The sequence below is a fragment of the Rhinopithecus bieti genome, unplaced genomic scaffold (genome assembly GCF_001698545.2).
Source record: "Rhinopithecus bieti isolate Rb0 unplaced genomic scaffold, ASM169854v2 scaffold_13029, whole genome shotgun sequence".
NCBI lineage: Eukaryota > Metazoa > Chordata > Mammalia > Primates > Cercopithecidae > Rhinopithecus > Rhinopithecus bieti.
The window spans coordinates 3,819,163-3,843,207 of NW_016807982.1; the positions used below are offsets into that span (position 1 = coordinate 3,819,163).

General features: G+C 54.4%; 3 protein-coding genes and 1 pseudogene across 9 annotated transcripts in view; 2 read left to right on the forward strand and 2 right to left on the reverse strand.

The window, feature by feature from the left end:
- Positions 1 to 129: 129 nt before the first annotated feature.
- On the reverse strand, positions 130 to 4,533 carry LOC108537262 (magnesium transporter protein 1 pseudogene; annotated as a pseudogene). 5 transcript variants are annotated; one of them, XR_001887743.1, is made up of 3 exons: positions 4,426 to 4,447; positions 2,807 to 2,955; positions 130 to 1,568 (listed from the first exon to the last, which is right to left on the reverse strand). The product of XR_001887743.1 is annotated as a magnesium transporter protein 1 pseudogene, transcript variant X3 (transcript). The 5 variants fall into 5 exon arrangements; XR_001887741.1 differs by lacking the exons at positions 2,807 to 2,955; positions 4,426 to 4,447 and adding an exon at positions 4,460 to 4,533; XR_001887742.1 differs by lacking the exon at positions 2,807 to 2,955 and having other exon boundaries at positions 4,426 to 4,454.
- A 9-nt stretch (positions 4,534 to 4,542) lies between these two features.
- TEKT2 (tektin 2) lies at positions 4,543 to 8,535 on the forward strand. 2 transcript variants are annotated; one of them, XM_017884484.1, is made up of 10 exons: positions 4,543 to 4,617; positions 5,331 to 5,538; positions 5,624 to 5,749; positions 6,265 to 6,470; positions 6,964 to 7,107; positions 7,191 to 7,305; positions 7,464 to 7,571; positions 7,700 to 7,843; positions 7,990 to 8,069; positions 8,234 to 8,535. In XM_017884484.1, exons 2-10 carry the CDS (start codon positions 5,383 to 5,385, stop codon positions 8,445 to 8,447), a joined length of 1,293 nt encoding a protein of 430 aa, XP_017739973.1. In that variant the 5' UTR covers positions 4,543 to 4,617; positions 5,331 to 5,382; the 3' UTR covers positions 8,448 to 8,535. The 2 variants fall into 2 exon arrangements, with proteins under 2 accessions (XP_017739973.1, XP_017739974.1); XM_017884485.1 differs by having other exon boundaries at positions 4,609 to 4,986.
- Positions 8,536 to 9,093: 558 nt separating this feature from the next.
- ADPRS (ADP-ribosylserine hydrolase) lies at positions 9,094 to 14,151 on the forward strand. Its single transcript, XM_017884548.1, has 6 exons — positions 9,094 to 9,359; positions 11,459 to 11,555; positions 11,834 to 12,041; positions 12,126 to 12,310; positions 12,645 to 12,745; positions 13,319 to 14,151. Exons 1-6 carry the CDS (start codon positions 9,149 to 9,151, stop codon positions 13,609 to 13,611), a joined length of 1,095 nt encoding a protein of 364 aa, XP_017740037.1. The 5' UTR covers positions 9,094 to 9,148; the 3' UTR covers positions 13,612 to 14,151.
- Positions 14,152 to 15,482: 1,331 nt separating this feature from the next.
- The window catches only part of COL8A2 (collagen type VIII alpha 2 chain), a 34,100-nt gene continuing 25,537 nt past the window's right edge, over positions 15,483 to 24,045 (reverse strand). Inside the window, 3 exon segments of the mRNA XM_017884546.1 lie at positions 15,483 to 19,333; positions 19,335 to 19,728; positions 20,293 to 20,495. Of these exon segments, the coding sequence (XP_017740035.1) occupies positions 17,815 to 19,333; positions 19,335 to 19,728; positions 20,293 to 20,479 (2,100 nt within the window). The 5' untranslated portion in view covers positions 20,480 to 20,495 and the 3' untranslated portion in view covers positions 15,483 to 17,814.

The window sequence follows — 24,045 nt, forward strand, 5'->3', positions numbered from 1 at the left end:
GCAAGACTCTGTCTCAAAAAAAAAAAAAGAAAAAAGATTATTTTTCGTATTAGAATAAAATCAGCTAACCAAGTATTAATATTAACTGAAGTACTTTTAAACATTGTAAAACATTGTTCTGATTCAATGAAAGTTGTACTCTCTAAAGATTTTAATAATTCAACTTGAAGTAATCTATAACACTGGGGGAGAAAAATTAAGAACAGAGAAGACACAAACTATAATACTTCACAGATTTTGAAAGCACTTAAGGCACTTATGGTCTCTTTTGGTGAAACCTCAATCACTTTAAAAAGTTATGAGTTTGCATTTTTCTGCTTCACATTTTTTTTTTCAAATTTCTTGCTTCATTGTCTATGTCTGTAGGATCCTTTTTAATCCCAGAGAAACCTGTATGGATAGTCAGGTACTTTAAATCTAAAGAGGGAAAGCAGCCAACTGAAGAATATGGCAACAAGACACATACCAGCCAGACACATCATCTTTCTCTTTATGATGTTCATCGTAGAGGTGGCAGCCTTATCTAACAGCACCATTCCCAGGGTAACACACATATTAAACAGGGAAATAATGAACGTTTCTGCTGCAAACTGAGCCTGACTAAATTTGCTGATATAATGCTTATGTCCTGTGCGAGGGTCCCTTTGTACATATGGTTCTCCTCTTATATAAGTCCACATTTGACCAGACGTCATCACAATCACAAAGCACAGAGTTAAAACTTCGCACAAGATTCTGCAAGAAATAGATTTCCTATTCCATTTCAAGAAATACCCAAGTCCACCAGTGAGAGCCAAAAGTATCCCCAGCTTGAGGAGACCATGATAATTTGTAGGCTGTCTGATTCTGACGCTGACATGTGTTCTCTCTGCTACCCATTCAGCCATTTGGTCAGCAACGATATCCCTTCCTCTCAAATTATAAATGTCATCTGTTGTAAATTTCCACTGGGCAGAAAAATGGAAGAAACTCGGAACTGACGTTACCTGGAGCGCTTCAAAGACCTCAGGGCTTTCATCATAATCCACCATTGCAAAAAATACCTTTGTGGTGAATGCACCAGGGCCTTGATAGGAATTTGCCAAGATCTGAAATTCTTCGGTAGCACCTTTGCACATGACACATGAATTGAACTCGTGGAGAGCAGTAAGCATCACAATAACAGAATAGTTTTTTGGTGCATCTAATACAAAATGATAGAACATGGTGTCACTCATTCTTATCACTCTGTCTTTCTTGGTCCAATCCATCAGCTGGCTGACCTTTTTGGCCAACACCTTCTTCCGTCGGGCAGGATGTGTAGGAGTCCCGGGAGCCACGAATACCAGGGCCACCACTATGGTCAAAAGTAGACACCAAAGGCGCCACACTTCTGCCATATTTGCTTACTTCTTTGTGTTATACCGCTGTTGCAAAATATGTAAGCCAAAATGTGATCATTTCTTCCTGCAATTAATCTGTCAAAGATTTTTTTCTTTCTGTCTTCTTCAATCCTGGTAAAGAGGCTATATCACAAATTCTTGTTCATGTCCAGTTTACAAGTCATATATTACAGTTTACAAAATAATCTGTGGAAAAAAAATACTCTGTAATGAAAGGAGTTAGGGAAATAGTGTTCTGGCTTCAGTCCTGCTGAATGACTTGCAATTAACAAATCAGGCCGGGCATGGTAGCTCACACCTGTAATCCCAGTACTTTGGGAGGCCAAGCCAGGCAGATCACCTGAGTTCCATGAGTTTGAGACCAGCCTGGCCAACATGGTGAAACCCCGTCTCTACTAAAAATATAAAAATTAGCCAAGTGTGTTGGCGCATGCCTGTAGTCCCAGCTACTCAGGAGGCTGAAGCAGGAGAATCACTTGAACCCAGGAAGGGGAGGTTGCAGTGAGCCAAGATCGTGCCACTGCACTCCAGCCTGGGCAACAGAGCAAGACTCTGTCAAAACAAAACAAAAAAAACAACCTGAATGCCTGCCAGGCAGCAGCTGGATCCACTGCGAACACATTCAAACTGCTCAAAAGCCAACCTCATCCCTCAACTGCCTACCAAGCCCTTGGTTCTCTACTGTTCTTCCCATCCCCCCAGTGACGTCTGACAACCGATGGACCCTTCTGGGACTTCTTTCTCTCATCCATTAAACCTGAGCTTGGCCCCTGGGCCCATCTGCCTGGGTTTCAATCCAGGCTGTACCACTTGTTAGTGGTGTGACCTGGGCACGTCCTCACTGGCCTGTGCCTCAGTCTCCCTGCCTGTAAAGTGAAGGTGGTAACAGTACCCACCTCATAGGATCTGGTTCAGCAAAGCCCTCAGAACAGGACCAGGCCTGCACACCTGTCTTCCTCTCTATCCCAGCACCCCACGAGAGGCAGTGTGGAGCACAGCAGAGTGTCCTCTGGGTGGGGCCAGAACACCTGGATTTCCCTCCCTGCTTTTTAGCAGTGTGTCTCTTTTGTTACCTAAGAAACTGGGGACAAGGCCCACCTCACCTATTAGTTGTGAAGATTAAATGTTAATATTTTTCCAACCCCTAGAACAGTACTAGACATAAGACACACATTTTTTTTCCCCTTCTCTCTTTTTTTAAAGAAATGGTTGAATATTGAGCATTACTTCTCTGGTTTTTTGAGTTTTGTTTTGTTTTTTGAGACAGAGTCTCGTTCTGTTCCGAGGCTGGAGTGCAGGGGCGCGATCTCAGCTCACTTCAACCTCTGTCTCCCAGGGTCAAGTAATTCTCCTGCCTCAGCCTCCCGAGTAGCTGGGATTATAGGCGTGTGCCACCAGAGCATTGCTTCTCATACCCCAGTTACCTCTCTCAGGGTTGTGCCCTCTCCAAACGTGATTATTCTCCCTTGATCACGCCTTGTATGACCTTCAAGATGGGCAAAGTTGTTGGGCAGGACAGAACAGAAGAGCTGTTGTAAACAACATTAACTATACGTCCATTGCTGGAGGGGACCTGCTAGGGAGTGTACCTGATTTTAATTTTAATTAATTTATTTTTGAGACGTAGTCTCACTCTGTCACCCAGGCTGGAATGCAGTGGCACGATCTCGGCTCACTGCAACCTCTGCCTCCAGGCTCAAGCGATTCTCCTGCCTCAGCCTCCCTAGTAGCTGAGATTACAGGTACACACCACCATACTTGGCTAATTTTTTTTTTTTTTTTTTTTTTTTGAGATGGAGTCTCACTCTGTCGCCCAGGCTGGAGTGCAGTGGCCGGATCTCAGCTCATTGCAAGCTCCGCCTCCCGGGTTCACGCCATTCTCCTGCCTCAGCCTCCCGAGTAGCTGGGACTACAGGCGCCCGCCACCTTGCCCAGCTAGTTTTTTGTATTTTTTAGTAGAGACGGGGTTTCACCATATTAGCCAGGATAGTCTCCATCTCCTGACCTCGTGATCCGCCCGTCTCGGGCTCCCAAAGTGCTGGGATTACAGGCTTGAGCCACCGCGCCCGGCCTCTTGGCTAATTTTTGTAATTTTTTTTTTCCACTCTTGTCACACAGGCTGCAGTGCAATGGCACAATCTCGGCTCACTGTAACCTCTGCCTCCTGGGTTCAAGCGATTCTCCTGCCTCAGCCTCCCAAGTAGCTGGGATTACAGGCACCTGCCACCACGCCCAGCTAATTTTTGTATTTTTAGTAGAAACAGGGTTTTACTACATTGGCCAGCCTGGTCTCGAACTCCTGACCTCAGGTGATCCACCTGCCTGTCTCCCAAAGTAGTGGGTTTACAGGCATGAACCAGTGTGCCTGGCCAAATTTTGTATCTTTTGTAGAGACAGGATTTTGCCATGTTGCCCGGGCTGGTCTCGAACTCCTGGACTCAAGCAATCCACCTGGTCTCGGCCTCCCAAAATGCTGGGATTGCAGGCCTGAGTTGCTGCGCCCAGCCTACTTTTTCTATGTGCTGTTCGTTTGGTGGCAACCACTGTTTCTGAGGCTGACCTCAAACTCCTAGCCTCAAGCAATCCTCCCGCCTGGGCCTCTGGAGTAGCTGGGATTACAAGCGTGAGCCACTGCGCCCAGTTTCATATTTTCTATCATGTCTATGCATACTTTTATCAAAATAAAAATGTTTAGGCCTGGGCAGTGGCTCACATTTGTAATCCTAGCCCTTTGGGAGCCGTGATGGGTGGATCGCCTGAGGCCAGGAGTTTGAGATTAGCTTGGGCAACATGGTGAAACCCCGTCTCTACTAAAATTTTTTTAAAAATTTAGCCGGGTGTGGTGGCATGCGCCTGTGGTCCCAGCTAACTCGGGAGGCCGAGGTGGGAGAATCGCTTCAGCCTGGGAGGTCCAGGTTGCAGTGAGCCGAGATTGAGCCACAGCACTCCAGCCTGGGCGACCCAGCGAGACCCTGTCTGAGAAAACAACAAATGCTCATTTAATTTGTAAATCAAGTGAAAGCGCTGCGCTGATGCCCCCCACCTCTCTCAGGCTTGGCCGGCCGCCCCTCGCCTACCCTAAAGGCCTCCAGGGACGCCGCCCTACGCCGCCGCGGTTGCCAAGCGAAGCACCCAGGCCAGGTAGGCCGCGGGGGAGGGGTGGTTGCCTAGCAACCGGGGGTGCCAAACACTAGAGCTCAGAGCGGGGGGCGCGGAGAGCGAAGCAGGAAAGTAGGTAAGGGAGCTAGGAGAGCGGGGGCGCCCCCTTCCTCCCCGCCGGACCGGGGTACTGATCTAAACCAAAGGCGATCATCCTGCGGAGGGGAAGAAAGCGGTTCGGCGGGGAACCGGCCTGACCCCAGTCCCTCCCACGGGGCCCTCCCCGTCCCGGCTCCCCCTCCAACAGTAGGCGAGGGCGAAGGGGCAGGAGGGCGTGGCGGCTACCAGACGGGGAGGGGGCCGCCCCCTAGCTCCCCAGTGCCAACGGGCACGCGTCCCTGGAGAGAGAACAGGGCTCCTTGCCCTTAGATCCCCCCGGCGCCTGGTCCGCAGCCTGGGGAAGAAAGGAAAGGAAGCTCAACAAGGCATGGTTGGCTGGTGGCAGGTGTGGAAACTGCATTAAGGGCTATTTTTTTCTGACATCCTCCTACCCCCCAGGCATTTGGCATTTCACACACACTTCGAGGCTTCCGGAACTCCATTATTATTCCTTTTTACCTGCTCCAGGACTTGCAAGGTCCAGGGGTTTGTGTCCCCCCTGGGACAGGAGGGAGGGAAACTTATTTAAAGCCTCACACAAAGTTGAGTAAAGCAAGGGCTGTCTCCAAGCAGGCTTCCAGCAGGACGGGGCTCAGAGCAAAATGGACAGGAACAAGTCCTGCCTAGGGGGCATGTGATCCAGGAGATGTCTCCTGAAAAGTCTCCCTTAGCCGTGTTTTGCCTCTGCAGGTGGTGTCTGTGAACAGGCCTAGGGGTTTCTGACCCTTCTGGTTTCTGTGCCATGGCCACGCTGAGCGTCAAGCCAAGTCAGCGCTTCCAGCTGCCCGACTGGCACACTAACAGCTACCTGCTATCCACCAATGCCCAGCTGCAGCGAGATGCTTCCCATCAGATCCGCCAGGAGGCCCGGGTGCTCCGTAATGAGACCAACAACCAGGTTGGGGTCGGGAACTCAGCTGGATGGGCAAAAGGATAGCCCCCAACCCCTTGACACCCTATTTATCTGGCCCTGTCTCTCTCAGACCATTTGGGATGAACATGACAACAGGACTCGACTGGTGGAGAGGATTGATACTGTCAACCGGTGGAAGGAGATGCTGGACAAGTGTCTGACAGATTTAGATGCCGAGATCGACGCCCTGACACAGGCAGGAAGCCAGGACTGGGTGCCTGGGGGCTGCTGCCAAAACCTCCCCTCCTTCCCCACGGCTGGGTTGAGAAGTCCTTGATGGGGGGTCATGAGTGGCAAGTCCATCCGAGTCACTGGCTCGCTGCTAAAGTGGGGACAACTGCTACTTCCTCGTGGATGGCTCCACCAGCCCCCCGCCCCTTCTTTTCTTTTTCTTTTCTTTTTTTCTTTGAGACGGCATCTGGATCTGTTGCCCAGGCTGGAGTGCAGTGGTGCGATCGCAGCTCACTGCAACCTCCGCCTCCTGGGCTCAAGCGATTCTCCTGCCTCAGCCTCCTGAGTAAAGTAGCTGTGACTACAGGCGTGCGACATCATTCCCAGCTAATTTTTGTATTTTTAGTAGAAACGGGGTTTCACCATTTTGGCCAGGCTGTTCTCGAACTCCTGACCTCAAGTGATCCACCGGACTCGGCCTCCCAAAGTGCTGGGATTACAGACGTGAACCACCATGCCTGGCCGCACCCTCTTTTCTAGATGAAGGACTCAGCAGAGCAAAACCTGCAGGCCAAGAACCTACCTCTGGATGTGGCCATTGAGTGCCTGACCCTGCGGGAAAGCCGGCGAGACATTGATGTGGTAAAGGACCCTGTGGAGGATGAGCTGCATAAAGAGGTGGAGGTCATCGAGGCCACCAAAAAGGCCTTGCAACAGAAGGTCAGCCAGGCCTTCGAGCAGCTGTGGTAAGGGAGAGGCAGGTCGTCCGTATGTTCACAAGCTCCTGGAGGCTGTGTGCCTTCAATGTGGAACACAGGTATTGTGGATGAGGAGCAACTGGCTCTCGTGCTACATTTTGGCCCTCTGGTGCCTGTGACAGAAACCACTCATCAATTGTAGCACTTTTCCCACTGCCTGGACATGGGCTCAGAATACTTCTCACCACGCTGCCCTGGACAGCCAGTACCACTGATTGGAAGCATGAGAGGTGACACCCATTTGCCACCACCTCTGAGTAGCTCCTGCGTGTGCGTATGAGCCTTTGTGAGCACAGCTACATCCGTGTGCCCCACGGATTTCATCCAGCTGTGCTGCTCTTGGTCTCCACAGTTGCAGCTCCATTGTCTTCTGCTGGGAAGGGTCACCCCAGCCTCCTCTTCCCGCAGTGTTCCCTTCATACGGTGAGGCCTGCCTCTGGGCCTTGGGGGATGGTCCTGATGGAGTCTGCACTTTCCCCAGCCTCCTGCAGGAAGTCCGACAGCAGCTCAACTCCGACCATCGGGGCAAAATGGAGACACTGGAGATCGACAGAGGCTGTCTCTCTCTCAACCTCAGATCCCCAAACATCTCGCTGAAGGTCGACCCCACACGTGTCCCTGATGGGTAAGAAGAGTGTTTCAGCCAGTCTCTTCTCCTCCCCTCCCAGGCCACACCCTCATGACCTCCATTTTCCCTGCCACCTGCAGCTCCACCACACTCCAGCAGTGGGATGACTTCAGTCAGTTCAACAAGGACCGAGGGGAGGCTGAGATGAAGGCAGCCACGGAGCTGAGGGAGGCCATTGCTCTAACTATTGCTGAGGTGACGAGCCACCCACAGCTAATGGATGGCCCCAGTGTGCGCTCAGCCCTTATCTTCTGTTCCCTGCTGTGCACGTGGCCCCCTGCCCCTCGCTTGAGTAATATCCTCAGGCAGCCGTGAGTGTAGACCCTTCCCTTGCCCTGTGTTTTCTCCTTCAGACCAACAACGAGCTTGAAGCACAGAGAGTTGCAACGGAATTTGCCTTCAGGAAGCGGCTGCGGGAGATGGAGAAAGTGTACAGTGAGCTCAAGTGGCAAGAGAAGAATGTGAGCCTCTCCCAGGGCATGGACTTCCTGCTGTGGGATGAGGACCCGCATGTCCCCGCCAGGAGGCACTGGATCAGGTGTGTATGGTGAGTCTAGCAGGTGGAAACCAGTCACTCTGTCCCCTGCAGACCTTGGAGGAGATCGCTGAGCTGCAGGAGGACATCCGGCATCTGGAGGAGGATCTGCGCACAAAGTTCCTGAGCCTGAAGCTGTCCCATACCCGGCTAGATGCCAGAACCTACCGGCCCAATGTGGAACTCTGCCGGGACCAGGTGAGAGGGTGTCCCAGTCGGGGCACGGGACCCCTGGCCAAGGTTTTCTCATATTCCTGATGAAGCAAGGGCACTGCTGTCACGGGGCAGCACTCAGGTAAAGGACAGTGTGGCTGACTTGGAACTCCCAACCCCTCTGCCTCCAGGCACAGTATGGCCTCACTGACGAGGTTCACCAGCTTGAGGCAACCATCGCTGCCCTGAAGCAGAAGCTGGCACAAGCACAGTAGGTCTGGGGAGTGGGTGGGAGGAGCAGTGAGACGATGCCCAGCAGTGGGGCCTCTTGCTGCCTGCTGGCTCCCTGGGGCTGTCTTCCTGACTAAAGGCTGTGCACTCAGCCCAGGCCTCCCAGCCTCATGGGGGCTGGGGGTTGTCAATGCCCTTCCCTAGGGACGCACTGGACGCCCTGTACAAGCACCTGGCCCGGCTGCAGGCTGACATTGCCTGCAAGGCCAACTCCATGCTGCTGGACACCAAGTGCATGGACACTCGGCGCAAGCTGACCGTGCCTGCTGAGAAGTTCGTGCCTGAGGTGGACACCTTCACACGTACCACAGATAGCACCCTGAGTCCACTCAAAAGCTGCCACCTGGAGCTGGCCTAGCCTTGGAGGACTACAGGAGGAGGGCAGGGTTGGGTGGGCAATGGAAGCGGGGAGGAGAGAATGAATGGAATAAATGCAGAGGATCTCAGGCCGGCTGTTCTCTGTCCCACTGTATGTAGCCAGCAGGGAACGGGTTCTTGGACACTCTCCAGACGGGGAACACCATTCCCCCCCACTCCATGTACCAAATCCAATCTTTCCCCTCCCCTCAAGGAACCCCTCTCTGGGCTGGGCCAGCACTCCTGGGCTCCAGCAGCGCGGCCTCTACCTGGCTGTGCCCCAGCTGGCCCCTGGTCCACCCTCTTGATGCTTAAGGGAGGCCCACAGCGGGCAAGGGCCTGGTGGGAGGGCTTGGGGGTGGTCCCGGCCTCGGTGGAGAGGGCCGGCTGGGGGTGCGGAGTTAGGGGTGCTCGCCAGCGGAAGGCAGTGGCCTGAAGTGATCCAGTGGTCCGGCTCAGTGCCCATCCCCCAGGGACCCCACAGCGGCTTTCCCATCCAGTTAGCCCAGTGGTGAGGAGCGGGAAGAACGGGGACTCAAAGCACAGGCTGGTGGGAGCTGCGCGGCGCCGCGACTCCGCGCCGCTGGGCGGCGCTGTGGGCCGGACGTCGGAGCGGTGACTCTAGGCCCCGGGGAGAGCTGCGGGACCCGAGCAGGGAAGCTGCGAGGGTGGCACCGGAAGTGGCGAGCGGCCTGTGCGCGGATGGCGGCGGCGGCGATGGCAGTAGCTGGCGGTGGAGGGGCTGGCGCGGCCCGCTCCCTCTCACGCTTCCGAGGCTGCCTGGCTGGTGCGCTGCTCGGGGACTGCGTGGGCTCCTTCTACGAGGCCCACGACACCGTCGAGCTGACGTCAGTCCTGCGTCATGTCCAGAGCCTGGAGCCGGACCCCGGCACGCCCGGGAGTGAGCGGACAGGTGGGCGGGGCCGGGCGCACGTCAGAGGCCGTGCGAGTGGGAGACCGAAGGGTCGCGGAGCCTCCGGGGCCGACGGGTCGGGGGTGCATGGGGATGAGGCTGTCGAGGGCACCGGGGCCGGAGCCCGATGACCCGCAGACAGCTTGGGCTCAGCGAGTGCTAGCGCGATCTCCGAACTTAGAGGTCTCGGCCCGAACATCCTGTGCTCGGGGCGTGGCAGCACCGGGGCCTCAACCGTGCAGAGTGTGGATAAACCCATCGTAAGTTGACAATACCTGAAGTGGAAAGTGCGCTTTCAGCTTAGACGACTGTTTTATCTGGACGCAAGCCCCATCGGACGTCGAGGAGCCTATTGAATGCGTATCAGCGTTATCGGAAAGCCGAAAAAAACTTAAGTTGAACCATCCTAAGCCAGGGACTGTCTGTCCACCCTTGCCGACTTGACCTGTTTTTCCCGATTCTCTTGAGTCAGTACACCACCAGCCCGTTCTCCACCCCGCAGGGTGTGCTTTGGAAGCCTTACTATAATCGCGTCCTCCCCCGCCTAAAACCCTGCTGTGATTTCCCGTTACCCTTAGTTCAGAGCTACATTCCTTAACGTGTCCGACGTGGTCCAGCCCTCCCACACGTCTGCAGTTTGGTCTTCCACCAACCTTGGCCTTGCTTTCTGCTCTTCGGTTCCTCACACCATGCTTTCCCCCAGGCCAGGAGTTTGCATGTGCTGTCTCGCCTGTAAAACTAACTTCCGTTGTGCGCTCAGATCCCGGTTCAGGTAGCAGGTGTGAGGTCAAGCAAAGAAGGTGAATCTTCCTGGAGAGCAGGTAGCATAGTGAGAAGAAAGGGCCATAGTCAGAACCCTGGAGAACACCGGTAATTAAGGGAGAGAGGGAGGGAAGGGGGTTAGGGAAGGAAACAGTTTGATAGGAGGAGGAGCAGGAGTGCCTATCAACGAAACCTAGGGAAAGAATTTCAAGATGAAGACACGGGTCACTGGTGGTGTGCTACAGAGAAGTGAAGTAGGGGGGATCTGGATCCAGAAACTATCATTTTCAATCTGGGCGTGGTGGCACACAACCTGTAATGCAGCTACTCCAGAGACTAAGGTGGAAGGATCTTTGCTTAAGCCCAGGAGTTCGAGACTAGCCCGAGCAACATGGCAAGATCCTGTCTATAAAAAAGAAAACAAAACAAAAGACTGGAGCTGCAAGGATGGCAGCCACAAGGGGATGGAAGTTTTCCTTCAGAAATCAGCAGATCAAAGCATGACGTAGGCTGATAATAAATAAATACATAAAATAGAAAGCAGCAGGACATGGTGACTGACTTGGAATAAAGAATTGCTGAAAATCCCAGTGCTGAGATCCTAAGGTTTCCCAGGCCCAGGAAAGTGAATGGGAGTGAGAAACTGACTTAAGGTCATTTTAGATGTGGTAACTCTAAAACATGAGTAGAGGCTGGGCGCCGTAGCCACAACTGTAATCCCAGCGCTTTGGCAGAGGCCACTTGAGCCCAAGAGTTTGAGACCAGCCTGGCAACAGGATGAAACTGTCTCTACAAAAAAAAAAAAAAAGCCAAGCGTGGTGGTGTGCACCTGTAGTCCCAGTTACTCAGGAGGCTGGGGCAACAGGCTCCTTGAGCCTGGGAGGTCGAGACTGGAGTGAGCCATGGTCGTACCACTGCACTGCAGCCTAGGCAACAGAGTGAGACCCTGTATCAAAAAAATAATAAAATAATATAAACTAAAATAAAGGGTGAGCAGGGCCAGGCACAATGGCTCATGCCTATAATCCCAGCTGTTTGGGAGGCCAAGGCAGGAGGATTGCTTGAGCCCAGGAATTCAAGACCAGTCTGGACAACAGAATGAGACCCTGTATCTACAAAAAATAAAAGTAGCTGGCTGTGATGATGCATGCCTATAGTTCCAGCTACTTGAGAGGCTGAGGCAGGAGCATAGCTTGAGCCCAGGAGTTCAAGACTGCAGTGAACCATGATTGCACCGGTGCACTCCAGTCTGGGCAACAGAGTGAGACTCTGTCTCCAAATAAATAAATCTTAAAAAGCTGAGCAGGAGGCTCTCATCCTCCCTCCTCTCCCCACAGAAGCCTTGTACTACACAGATGACACAGCCATGGCCAGGGCCCTGGTGCAGTCCCTGCTAGCCAAGGAGGCCTTTGACGAGGTGGACATGGCTCACAGGTGAGGGGGATGGTCCTGGGCTGAGGCAAACCAGGTGGGCAAAGTTATTGCACCCCTTGACCAGAGGAATGACATCTGTGCATGCCTGCGCCCCCCACCCTCCACAGGAGCCTGTGTCTGGCTGGCACAGCTTCCCAAGCTAAAACAGCAGCACTGCTGGTGCAGGCTCCTTAGGCCCCCAAGGCTTTCTCTTTTTGCAAACCAGCCTCAATTTCTTCTCTCCCAACCCTTAGAGGCATCTTGTAAATCCCAATTGTGTCTCCCTTTCTGTTCCCTAGATTTGCTCAGGAGTACAAGAAAGACCCTGACAGGGGCTATGGTGCTGGAGTAGTCACTGTCTTCAAGAAGCTCCTGAACCCCAAATGTCGTGATGTCTTTGAGCCTGCCCGGGCCCAGTTTAACGGGAAAGGCTCCTACGGCAATGGAGGTGCCATGCGGGTAGCTGGTATCTCCCTGGCCTATAGCAGTGTCCAGGATGTGCAGAAGGTATTCAGGGCGGGCTGGCTTCTGGGCTGTCCCCTTCCTCTTCTGCAGCAGGGCTTCTGTGACAGCAGGTCTCCTCCTCTCTAGTTTGCCCGGCTCTCGGCCCAGCTGACACACGCCTCCTCCCTGGGTTACAATGGCGCCATCCTGCAGGCCCTGGCTGTGCACCTGGCCTTGCAGGGCGAGTCTTCCAGCAAGCACTTTCTCAAGCAACTCCTGGGCCACATGGAGGAGCTGGAGGGTGATGCCCAGTCTGTCTTGGATGCCAGGGAGTGAGTATGGGGCTGGAGGTGTGTGGTGTGGGGTGTGGGTGATCCAGGGGGCCTCTGGCATTGCCATAAACTGAAACCTTCCTTCCTTAATTGCAGACCCTAGGGAGGCATGGGCAGAAGCCCCTTCATCTTGTCTATGTTTCAAGGCTCTCAGGGTCCCAGAGAACAAAACGACCTGCTCACCCCCAGCCCTCTCCCACCTCTTGTCAGGGCACCTGTGCCTGGCTGGCACCCTGACCACATCCCTGCTCGTTCTCACATGCAGCCCTCTCCCCTGCCCGCACCGCCACCCTGCCTGCTTTGACCTCCCTGGAATCTCTTCCCCAACCCACAGGTTGGGCATGGAGGAGCATCCGTACTCCAGCCGCCTGAAGAAGATTGGAGAGCTTCTAGACCAGGCATCGGTGACCAGGGAGGAAGTGGTGTCTGAGCTAGGTGAGTGGGCCTGCCTGGGACTGTCTCTGCCTCTGTCATCCTTCAGGGTCGGTCTTGGGCTCAGGGGAGCATGGAGTCTTGCCTGCTGTCACACTGTACCCTGGGCTGCTGTGACACAGAGTCATGGCAGGGTTGAGCTCAGCGCTTCTTGCTCCGAAGCTACAGCACCCTCAGCCTTGTGGATCAGTGTCCCCAGAAATGGCAGCTGGCCACTCGTCGTAAAAATGTTGATAGTGGATTTTATTTATCTAGCATCTGTACTGGGCAATGTGCAGAATGCTTCACAGACACGATCTTGCTTCATCCTCAAAACAGCCCTGTCAGAGAGTTACTAACGTTACTCCCTGTCTGCTTAAGGAGTTGAATCTGAGAGCAGGAAGCTTAGGGGTCCCCTAGGTAACTCTCCCAGTCACACAGCCAGTATGTGGTGGAGCCAGGATTTGAGCCTAGGTGGTCTAACTGTAGAGCCTGAGATCTTAGTCACAGCCTGCTTGAAGCCAAGAGTGCTGACTTGTGTCAAATGGCAGGAGGCCTGGGGATGCATGGAGCCCCTCTAACATGGCTTCCCCACAGGGAATGGCATTGCTGCTTTTGAGTCGGTGCCCACCGCCATCTACTGCTTCCTGCGCTGCATGGAGCCGGACCCTGAGATCCCCTCTGCCTTCAATAGCCTCCAGAGGACTCTCATCTATTCCATCTCACTTGGTGGGGACACAGACACCATTGCCACCATGGCTGGGGCCATTGCTGGTGCCTACTATGGGATGGATCAGGTGCCAGAGAGCTGGCAGCAAAGCTGCGAAGGCTATGAGGAGACAGACATCCTGGCCCAAAGCCTGCACCGTGTATTCCAGAAGAGTTTATGAGGGTCCCAGCTGTTGGGGCTCTGCCAGGTCCCCTGGGACCAACTACAGCTCCAGTCAGAAACCCTGAGCCTCCTTGAGTGGGGCTCCCCACTCTCCCTGCATTGTGGAGCTGACTGAGTACACCAGTGGGGCTGGGGTCTCTTCAGGGGATTTCACTGGAACAGTGAGCAAGGGACTGCTGCCTCGCTGGTGCTGGGTCTCTGGTTTGCTGCAGAGCCGTAGGGCACTCCCAGCTCCTCAGCAGGACGGAGGGACCCAGGTGGGTTTATTTTGGGGTACTTGTGGCATTTTCCTATATTGTCTTGGACATGGGATGTGGGGAGGCGGAAATGATGAGCAGTAACATCATTCCTCCCTGTTGGGTTTTAGCCAGTTTGCCAGCAAGCACATCCTAGCAGGGCCCCCGAGCGGCAGGTTGTGTGGATGAAGGGACAGGCACTTGCATCCAGCTGATCTAGGTCACACCTGGCTCTTGGCTGCCATGCGGCTTATTAACAGCTTCCAGTGGAAGTCGCAATAAACAGTTTCTGGTGAATCTCACCACTGTTTCCTGTTTCTCCTGCCCTGAATGGACTCTCCCCTGGCAGCCTGATCTCTGAAGACTAGTGACTCTGTCTGTGCTGCACCCTCGTAGGAGCTGGGGCCCCATGGCCATGAGCTGCTATGTTGCCAGACACTCCAGCTGGCTGCGTGTTCAGCCAGGAAGGGCACAGCAGGCATGGTTTGGTGGCTTTTCCTGTTGGAGATCACTCAGAGGGGCCCAGGCTGCTGGGCCGAGTGCTTTGCCAGAGTCAGCGGGTAGGAACAAGCCAGATTTTTCCGTTCTCAGAGCCTGACTTTCCCAAACAGGAGCTAGGCCCAGCTGGGCCAGGAACAGGAACCCTGTAGAAGGATCCGGAGGGCCCTTCTGTCGTCAGACTACCAGCCTTTGGGTGAGGAGGGCACCATCACAGGCCCCGGGTGGGTGAGTGCCGAGTGCTTCCTCCTGTGTCTTGGGACCAGTCAAAAGCCTTTCCCTGCAAGGAAGTTTCATGCAGCATGTTTTTAGAGATGGGGTCTCACTCTATTGCACAGGCTGGTCTCAAACTCCTGGGCTCAGGCGATCCTCCCACCTTAGCCTCCCAAGTATCTGGGACTGGCATCCATTCTGAAGAAAAGAAAATTGAAAGGGAGAAGATGCCTCCCCTCAAATTCCAGGGACATTCTCTGAGCATCCAGCCTCAGTGGCTAGCCAGGCATGCAGAGTCTGCCGCTGGCCTGCGGTTTCAGCACTGTGGGGCAGATCTGTTTTAGTGAAGATGGGGTTCTGGCCAGGCTGAGGACTCTTCAAAACACGGATTGCTTCAGGTCCGCCACCCAGAGCCCCAGCGCCAGGGACAGATCTTTCATGGCTGAGCGTGGCAGGCTGTGAGCAGGTGCTTTCTGCCCAGGACAGCTCCCCCAACCTGTCTTCGGCACTGGGCCTGGCACTAGCCCGGCCCTTAGGAGCAAAGATTCATGATTTCATTCATAATTTGTATCAGATGTTGAAACTTGGCCCTTGGACTACTGAGCCAGCTGTCATGCTCCACTACCCCTGAGCGCTTGCAGGAATATTCCATGGAGTAAAGCTTGAACCATCGCCCCCAGCTCCAGCCACTACCTGCCCTTGGTTTCTTAAAATGCCTCTTGGCATTTGCCTGGTGCGTGGCCTCGGCAGCTTATGCGCATCAGGCATTTCTGATGTGGTGTCGATAGAAATCCAGGTTAGGGAGCTGGTGAGGAGTGCACGATCCTTAAGAGCAGGCACACGAGCCCCAGAGAGCTTCCTGGACACCTTACAGAACCCAGAGGCTGGAGATACCTCTGCGTCAGTACCAGTTTCAGCACAGTGCTGTTTTATACAACAGGTTTTATTGAGGTTGTGTCAATATAGTTAACACGGTTGCTTGTCTTTTCAAAAAGAAGTTCCATTTTCTTTGATTCCCAAGTGCATTTTTCCTGAATCTTCTGTGATACAGGGCACGTGATAGGTATATAGAGAGCTAAGCTTCCTATACCAAGTTAGAAGTGAAATGACTAGTGGAAAACATTTAAACTTTAATCTTAAAAAAAAAAATAGGAATCAGAATATAAAAATGCACAAGGTAATGTCGTTTTCATAGTTAAAATCTGACATTGTTTATCAAAGCTAGTCAGTTAAGTGGACACCTGCAACTCAAATCTCATAAACATTTTAGAAACGCCAACCACCCCTCCTGAAAGGCTTGAGGAATGAAATTCGGCAGAAGCTGAGCTCTGTGAAATAGCTCCCATTTTTTTTCTTGGGACCCTACTTAGTTCCCTGGGCTCCCATTGGGAGCTGATTAATTTCTGCCAATCAGAACCCATCCCTAACACTTCAGATGATAGTGGCTTTGACCTAGGGAAGAAGAGGTTGAGCAAAGACCCTCCAACAGGTATGGTTTGAGAGTCCTTAGTTGGTTCTCTTGGGCGTTAGGTAGTAAGAAATCCACCAGGAACCCCAGGCAAAACCTTTTCAAGTGTCACTTGGGCAGATTTGGGTTTTCATTTCTCCTTTTGAAGAAGTGAGCAGTCAAACAGCCTGCTTTGTTGGGAGAAATTGTGGGCAGGGGAGGAGGGGTGGCAAGGAGCCTGAGGGAACCCACTGCTCAGCCAGTCAGAAGTCAGCAGCCATCCTTCATTTCAACATGGACCGCCTGGACATGGCCAGACTTGGAGCAGTGCAACAAGATCACAGACCGAAAGACCCCAGTTCACACTTGGTACAGGGAGTGGGGCTGGCCTGGCGAGGGCCGACCGCGAGGCCCTGCAATTGTGGGGAAAGTGGCCATCTTTGCACGGGCAGGAATGTCTACCATGCCCAGCGCTAATCTCAGCTTTATCCACTTAGCTTGAACAGGGGACTGAGGGGTTGGGAGGGGCATCCTGCCTGTTTCCTGCAGAGGAGCTCTGATTGGGAAAAATGGCAGAAACGTCCAGAGCCAACTCATTCCAAAGGGACCTGTTGGCACCCTTTCTCTCCCAGCCTTAGCCTCCTGGGCCCTAGTCCTGCTTAGAACAGGAAATTGGAACCAGAGGGTGGAAGGAGAGGAAGCCCCCAAAGATGAACCCCTCTCGTACACACATACACCCACCATATGGTTCTTATCAAGAAAAAGCAAGTGGGAGCTGTCCATCCCCCAGCTCGCATGCACCTTGTTCAGAGGGCCAAACGAGGGCTCTGCCTTGGGGATACCTGGCTGGGGTGGCAAAGATCCTCGTAACAATTTTGTATGAGAAAACTAGCCCGGCCCGCAGCAGGTGGAAGAGGAGAAAGGGAGGAGTGCTCATGTTTGGTCATGGTTGATTCCGCCTCTGCCACCATCTGTGCTTCTAGACACTTCACAGAGGTTGATCTTTCTGGCCTGTAGGTGTCCCAGGGGCCTCTGTGCTGCCCTCAAGCTAAACAGCCAAAGCTGGTGGGGGCAGCCCGGAAGAGACGGGGATGAATGTGAAGACCTGCCTCCTGCCCCAGGTCTGTGCCCCGAGCCCTCACAAACCGCCTTCCCCATGGCTGCCACTGGAGCAGTGAAAGGGGGTTGCCCTTTCCCCTGGCAACAGGCACTGTGCCCGCCACAGACATGTCTGATGCCAGAGCATCACCATGGGGGCTGCAGTCCTGGCAGGGCGTCCACACTCGTCACCTCAATGGTCCCCTCTTCTCCCTTTCCCTTGGAGGGAAACCCCACAGTCCTTAGTCCACTGTTATATGCTGGAGGTCCCAGGGGGAGCTGGAGGAGTCCCAGCCAAGGGCTGTGAGGGAGGCTGTGCCCCATTCCTCCAGCAGGTGCCATCAGGGAGCCAGTGGGAAGGGCCATCTCCCCAGGTGGCGGGGTGGGGAGTTGAGCTCCCTCTCAGCTCCTTCAGAGCCCAGCAGAGACCAGGACTCACAAGGGGCTGGGCTGTGTACCCTAGGGCCCATGGGGTGCAACCCTGACATTGCACAGACATTTGGGGGAAAAAAACTCAGGCCAGCCCCTTCCAGAAACAATCTCAACCTGCATGCAGGGAGAAAGCACGTCACTCTCCTCGGGCCAAGGCCACGGCTGCCTCTGTTCAGCTTTTGGTTTTTTTTTTTCTTTAAATGGAGGTTCTTTGTAACTGAAAAGGTCGCTCTACCACTAAAGAGGAGGAGGCCAGGGCAGCAGGGCCCCCCGCGGGTTATGTGGGGCAGAGCAAGAATCCTGAAAAGGAGGAGTGGATGTACTCCGTGGAGTAGAGGCCGTTGGCCTGGTCCGACGGCATCTGCACCCAGACCTGGTCGTTGGGCCGCAGCTGGAGCACGGCCCCGCCAGATGCCTGGTCCAGGTAGCCCTTCTTGTACTCATCGTAGGTATAAGTGGCCGGCACGTTGTTCTTGTACAGGGCCACCCACACGTTGGTGCCCTTGACGTGCACATGGTAAGCAAAGTAGTAGACGCCGCCCACAGGGCAGGTGAAGATGCCAGTGGCTGGGTTGTAGCCGCTGTGGCCATTGTAGAGAGTCCGGTCAAATTTCACAGGCATGCCCGAGGCGGGGAAGGGCGAGGTGAGCACTGCAGTGAAGGCCGGTGTGGCATGGGCAGACAGCTCGCCCAGCCCAAACTGTGGCTTGCCCCCCTTGCCCAGCACGGTGCCCTCCACACCGCCGTTGGGCAGGTGCAAGCCTGCAATGCCAGTCTCATCGAAGGCCCCAGGGGCACCAGGGGGTCCCGGAGGCCCGGGAGGCCCAGGAGGGCCCGTGATTCCAGGGGAGCCAGGGACCCCTGGGGGCCCCGTGGGCCCAGCCGTGCCAGGTTCCCCTGCTTTCCCCTCTCCAGGGGGCCCTGGCAGGCCTGGTTCACCCTTCAGGCCTGGCAGACCTTGGGGCCCAATAGGGCCAGCTGGACCCTGGAGTCCTGGGATTCCTGAGGGACCCCTCAGGCCAGGCTGCCCAGGGAGCCCCAAGTCACCTTTCTGCCCCAGGGCTCCTGCCACCCCTGGTCCTCCAGGGCGGCCCGTGAAACCCGGCTCACCCTTGGGCCCAGTTGGTCCAGGGGGTCCATGGGCCCCAGGAAGTCCCCTCTCACCTGGGAGCCCTGGTTTCCCAGCCAGGCCACTAGGCCCCTGGTCACCTCGAATGCCAGGCACTCCTGGGGGTCCTCCAGGCCCTGCCTCACCCTTAGGCCCAGGGGGCCCACGTCTGCCAGGAAGTCCTGCAGACCCGGGAAGTCCAGGGGGACCCCCAAGACCCTGTGGGCCCTGCTCCCCTGGCTCCCCATCCTCCCCTGGCTCACCCCTGTCCCCCAAGAGCCCTGGGACCCCAGCTGGGCCCCTGTCCCCCTTGGGGCCTGGCAGTCCTGGCATCCCATAGCCAGTGGGGCCTATCAGCCCAGGGGGGCCCCGGGTCCCTGGTTCCCCTTTGGCCCCTGATGGGCCCTGTGGCCCTGGCAACCCTGCTGCCCCTGGGACCCCCACACCATCTACTCCAGGGGGTCCTTTTGGGCCCACAGCACCTGGCTCCCCCCTGGGGCCTGGAACTCCAGGAGGCCCAGACTCACCCTTGTCTCCTGGGGCCCCAGGAAGCCCATCCAAACCGGGTTTGCCTAAGCCAGCTGCACCAGGGAGGCCCGGGGGACCGGGGGCACCCCCCTGCCCTGGGGCCCCAGGCAGCCCGGGCTGGCCCACTCCATGATCCCCCTTGAGGCCTCGATCACCTGGGGCCCAGGCTCCCCTGGGGCCCTGGCTCCCCTGGAATCCTGGGGCCCTGGCACCCCTGGGCACCTGGTTTTCCAGGGATAGTAATGCCTGAGGGGCCCGGGAGGCCAGGGGGTCCTGGGGGCCCCCGGAGGCCCTGGTCCCCTCGTATTCCTGGCTCCCCGCGAAGCCCCGGCTGCCCTGGTGGTCCGACCTTGCCAGGGAGCCCTGGGGGACCAGCCTTGCCCATCCGGGAGAAGCCAGGGGGGCCAGCAGGGCCAGGCTGCCCATGGAGTCCTGGCTTTCCTGTGCCTGGTTTTCCTGGGAAGCCAGGGGGCCCAGGGGGACCCCGAGGCCCAGGCTTCCCGGGGGGGCCAGGCTCTCCCTTCAGGTCCATTGGCAGCAGCGGTAGAGGCATTTCTGAGAAAGAAAGAGAAGGGGGCAGTCAGGGGCCTGAACTGTGGGGACAGGGGACCCCATCTACCCATTCCCCATTCCAGTATGAGGTACGCAGGAGAGGAAGAATGGGGCTGCCCCTCCCTGCTCTCATGGAAGACGGGCTTTGGGGGTGGTCTAGGGGCCATCTTGGGGGCGACAGGGTGTCCTCACCAAGGGCTTCTAACACCCAACCTACCCAGGCTGGGGCTGATTCTCCTCCATGAGCCTGGCTGATTCTCACCTCTCATCCCTGCATGACCTGAAGGTGGAGTGGCCACCAGGTGGCACCAGCAGCCCACCTTAGAGCTGGTGGGAGCAGAGCCCCACCTCCCAACTTCCCAGTTCATCTCCCCCTCGGAAGACCACCTGTGCCAGCCAACTGCACCGTTTCCAGGCCCTCTGGGGTATTAGGAAAAACTGAAAGTGGGAAGATTGGTGGGGAATGAGGGGCTGTGGGGGGCACCTGAGATCTGATGGCTGTCAGGGAGGCAGGGGATTTGGGGGTTAGGAGTGATTTGAGGCACTGTGGGGTGAGGAGGCTCTCACCCAGGTACTGGCCTTTGCCCTCACGGAAGGGCGGTCCCACAGGTCCTTTCTGCATGGGCTGGATGTACTTCACCGGGGCATAGCCTGCTGCCCCGCCGGCCCCGCCACCAGAGGACGCCCGCAGCCCACACCCCAGCACCAGTAGCAGCAGCAGCAGCGAAGACAGAGGTGTCAGAGTCCCCCGCATGGCGTCCGCGGACGTGCTGCAGAGAAGAACAGAGAAAGTCATCAAGCCAGCCCTTGGTGGTTTGGCACCAGACCCGGGGTCACCAAAAGATCAGAATTTAGAGATTACACTCGATTTTAGTCAAAAGACTGAGAAGCAATTCCGAATTTAGATATTATTCACAAGCAATTTCCAAAGTCGTGGGGGTCTGCATAAGCCACCTCCTAAACTTCTTCAGACCATGCCTGTGGCTGTGCATCTCCCCCACCATCTCCGAGGGCCCAGCCTCCCCAGGACAGCGCCTCCTCAAAACCAGCCAGTCACTCTCTGCAGCCAAGCGTGCCTTCTAGAGCAGTCTGACCTCCCCTGCTAAAAGCTCTTGGATGTCAACACCCATTTCCATTGCTGGGCCAGCTGTCTGCCAGGCACTAGGCTGAGCTCTTGGGGACATGAACTCACTTAATGCTCAAAACACTTTAACAAGGTATTATTATTGTCATCTCCATTTTCCAGATGATAAAACTAAAGCAACGGTCTTGAGGAAGCAGAGCTAGGATTTGTCTTAGGTCTGTCTGACTCTACCTTCTGCTGATGCTCTTCTGGACTCCCTGCCACACACCTTTGGGATCAAGTCTATGGCACTTAGCATTCAAGGCTTTTTTTTTTTTTTTTTTTTTTTTTCTTTTTTTCTGAGACACAATTTTGCTCTCCCAGTGCAATGTGCAATGGCACCATCCTGGCTCACTGCAATATCCGCCTCCCAGGTTCAAGTGATTCTCATGCCTCAGCCTCCCAAGTAGCTGGAATTATAGGCATGTACCACCACGCCTGGCTTTTTTTTTTTTTTTTTTTTGAGATGGAGTCTCACTCTGTCACCCAGGCTGGAGTGCAGTGGCGCCATCTCGGCTCACTGCAAGTTCTGCCTCCCGGGTTCACGCCATTCTCCTGCCTCAGCCTCCCAAGTAGCTGGGACTACAGGCGCCCACCACCACGCCCGACTCATTGTTTTGTATTTTTAGTAGAGACGGGGTTTCACCGTGTTAGCCAGGATGGTCTCCATCTTCTGACCTCATGATCCACCCGCCTTGGCCTCCCAAACTGCTGGGGTTATAGGCGTGAGCCACCACGCCCGGCCAATTTTTGTATTCTTAATAGAGATGGGGTTTTGCCATGTTGTCCAGGCTGGTCTCGAACTCCTGACCTCAGGTGATCCGGTTGCCTCAGCCTCCCAAAGTGTTAGGATTACAGGCGTGAACCACCGCGCCCAGCCTGCATTCAAGGCCTTTCTAACCTACTCTGTGCCTGTGTCTCCAACTCTATTGCCTGCTATCCCTTTCTTTACCCCTCACCTCCCCACACCTCCACCCAGTAAACCAGAACTTGAAGTTCCCAGGCACCGGGCACTTTAATACTTCTGGCCTTTGCACCTGCTATTTCTCTGCCTGCAATGTTATTTTCCTCCCCTACTCATCTTTTATGGCCCTGGGAAGCTGTCATCCCTTCCTCTATAAAGCCTCGCTTCTTTGTGCCCTGACCTATGCTTGTCACAGCATTTGGCTCAACTCAGAGAACAAAGCTTGGGTGGGGAAGAAGCACAGACTCCGGAACCAGCCAGGCAGTCTTCCCCTTCCCCTTCCCAGCTGTGGGAGCCTGGGCAGGAGGTCTCCTCATCCATGAAATGAGAGAGGATGTCCACACAATAACCTGTATGTGAATGTTCATAATAGCGATATTCACAGCAGCCAAAAGTAGAGACAATGCAAATGTCCACGGACAAATAAAATGCGGTACCGCCATACAATGGAATATTATTCAGCAATGAAAATGAATGAAGTGCAAGCTGGGCACGGTGGTGTGCAGCTGTAGTAGTCCCAGCTACTCGGGAGGCTGAGGTGGGAAGATTGCTTGAGCCCTGAATTTAAAACCAGCCTAGGCAACATAGCAAGACCCCAGATTTTAAAATGTATCTATAAATAGGCTAAGTACAGTAGCTCATGCCTGTAATCCCAGTATATTGGGAGGCAGAGGTGGGTGAATTGCTTAAGCCCAGGAGTTTGAGACTAGTCTGGGCAACCCGGTGAAACCCCATCTCTACAAAACAAACAAACAAACAGAAAATTAGCCAGGTGTGGGCGTGCTGTGGTCCCAGCTACTCAAGGGCTGAAGAGGGAGGATCACTTGAGCCCAGGAGGTGGAGATTGCAGTGAGCTGCACTCCAGCCTGGGTGATAGAGTGAGACCTCGTCTCAAAAAATATATATATAAGAGGAAGGAAGTCCTGACACCTGCTACAACACAGATGAATCCTGAAAACAGTGAAAAGCGAGATATGGAATGCACATGTGTGATTCCATTTCTATGAAATGGCCAGAATAGGCAAATGCATAGAGACAGAAAATGGATCAGTGGTTGCCTAAGGCTGGGGGAGGAGGAGATGGGAAGTGACGACTAACGGCCATAGGGTTTCTTTTAGGGGAGATGAAAATGTTCAAAAATTGATTGTGGTGATAGTTGCACAGCTCTATGAACACAGTAAAAAAAACACTGCAGTGTACACTGAATGGGCCAATTGTATGATGTGTGAATTGTATCTCTATAAAGCTGGGGTTTTTTTGTTTTGTTTTTTGTTGTTGTTGTTTTTGAGATGGAGTCTTGTTCTGTTGCCTAGGCTGGAGTGCAGTGGCGCCATCTCTGCTCACTGTAAGCTCTGCCTCCTGGGTTCAAGAGATTCTCCTGCCTCAGCTTCCCGAGTAGCTGGGGTTACAGGGGTACAGGGGCCTGCCACCATGCCCAGCTAATTTTTTGTATTTAGAGACAGGGTTTCACTGTGGTCTCGATCTCCTGACCCTGTGATCTGCCCGCCTCGGCCTCCCAAAGTGCTGGGATTACAGGTGTGAGCCACCATGCCCAGCCTGTTGGATCTTTATATACATTTACTTATTGATTCCTCACAACAACCCTATGAGGTATGTGCCTTCACTCTTGCCATTTTACAGATGAGGGAACAAAAGGTTGTGTGCAGGTGGGGTGCAGTGGCTAATGCCTGTAATCTCAGGCAGTGTCTTGGACAACATAAGACCAAAAAACAGTTGTGTGAGGTAATCAAAGCTACAGTTACTAAGTGCCAGAGCCAAGGTTCCAACTCCAGTAATCCAGCTCCGGATCTATGCTCTTAACCACACCACACAGCCTCTCACCGAGGCAGTAATTTAAGTCCTCAGAATTGATGTGATTAATTTCAGAATTGTGAGTCAGAAGGGCAAATGATCATCCTTAGGAATACCAGCATCTAGCTGGGTGTGGTGGCTTGCACCTGTAATCCCAACACTTTGGGTGATTGAGGTGGGTCAATCACTTGAGGTCAGGAGTTTGTGACCAGCCTGGTCAACATGGTGGAAATCCAGTCTCTACTAAAAATACAAAAATTAGCCGGGCGTGGTGGCGTGAACCTATAATCCCAGCTACTTGGGAGGCTGAGGCAGGAAAATTGCTTGAACCCAGGAGGCAGAAGCTGCAGTGAGCCGAGATTGTCCCACTGCACTCCAGCTTGGGGGACAGAGTGAGACTCCGTCTCAGAAAAAAAAAAAA

Excerpts from the sequence above, each read along its gene's own strand:
- TEKT2 (XM_017884484.1), top strand. The coding sequence starts at position 5,383 with ATGGCCACGCTGAGCGTCAAGCCAAGTCAGCGCTTCCAGCTGCCCGAC. Across the intron at positions 5,750-6,264 it reads AGATCGACGCCCTGACACAG|ATGAAGGACTCAGCAGAGCA; the intron begins GCAGGAAGCCAG and ends CCTCTTTTCTAG. Across the intron at positions 6,471-6,963 it reads CAGGCCTTCGAGCAGCTGTG|CCTCCTGCAGGAAGTCCGAC; the intron begins GTAAGGGAGAGG and ends CACTTTCCCCAG.
- ADPRS (XM_017884548.1), top strand. The coding sequence starts at position 9,149 with ATGGCGGCGGCGGCGATGGCAGTAGCTGGCGGTGGAGGGGCTGGCGCG. Across the intron at positions 12,042-12,125 it reads GTGTCCAGGATGTGCAGAAG|TTTGCCCGGCTCTCGGCCCA; the intron begins GTATTCAGGGCG and ends CCTCCTCTCTAG. Across the intron at positions 12,746-13,318 it reads GGAAGTGGTGTCTGAGCTAG|GGAATGGCATTGCTGCTTTT; the intron begins GTGAGTGGGCCT and ends GCTTCCCCACAG.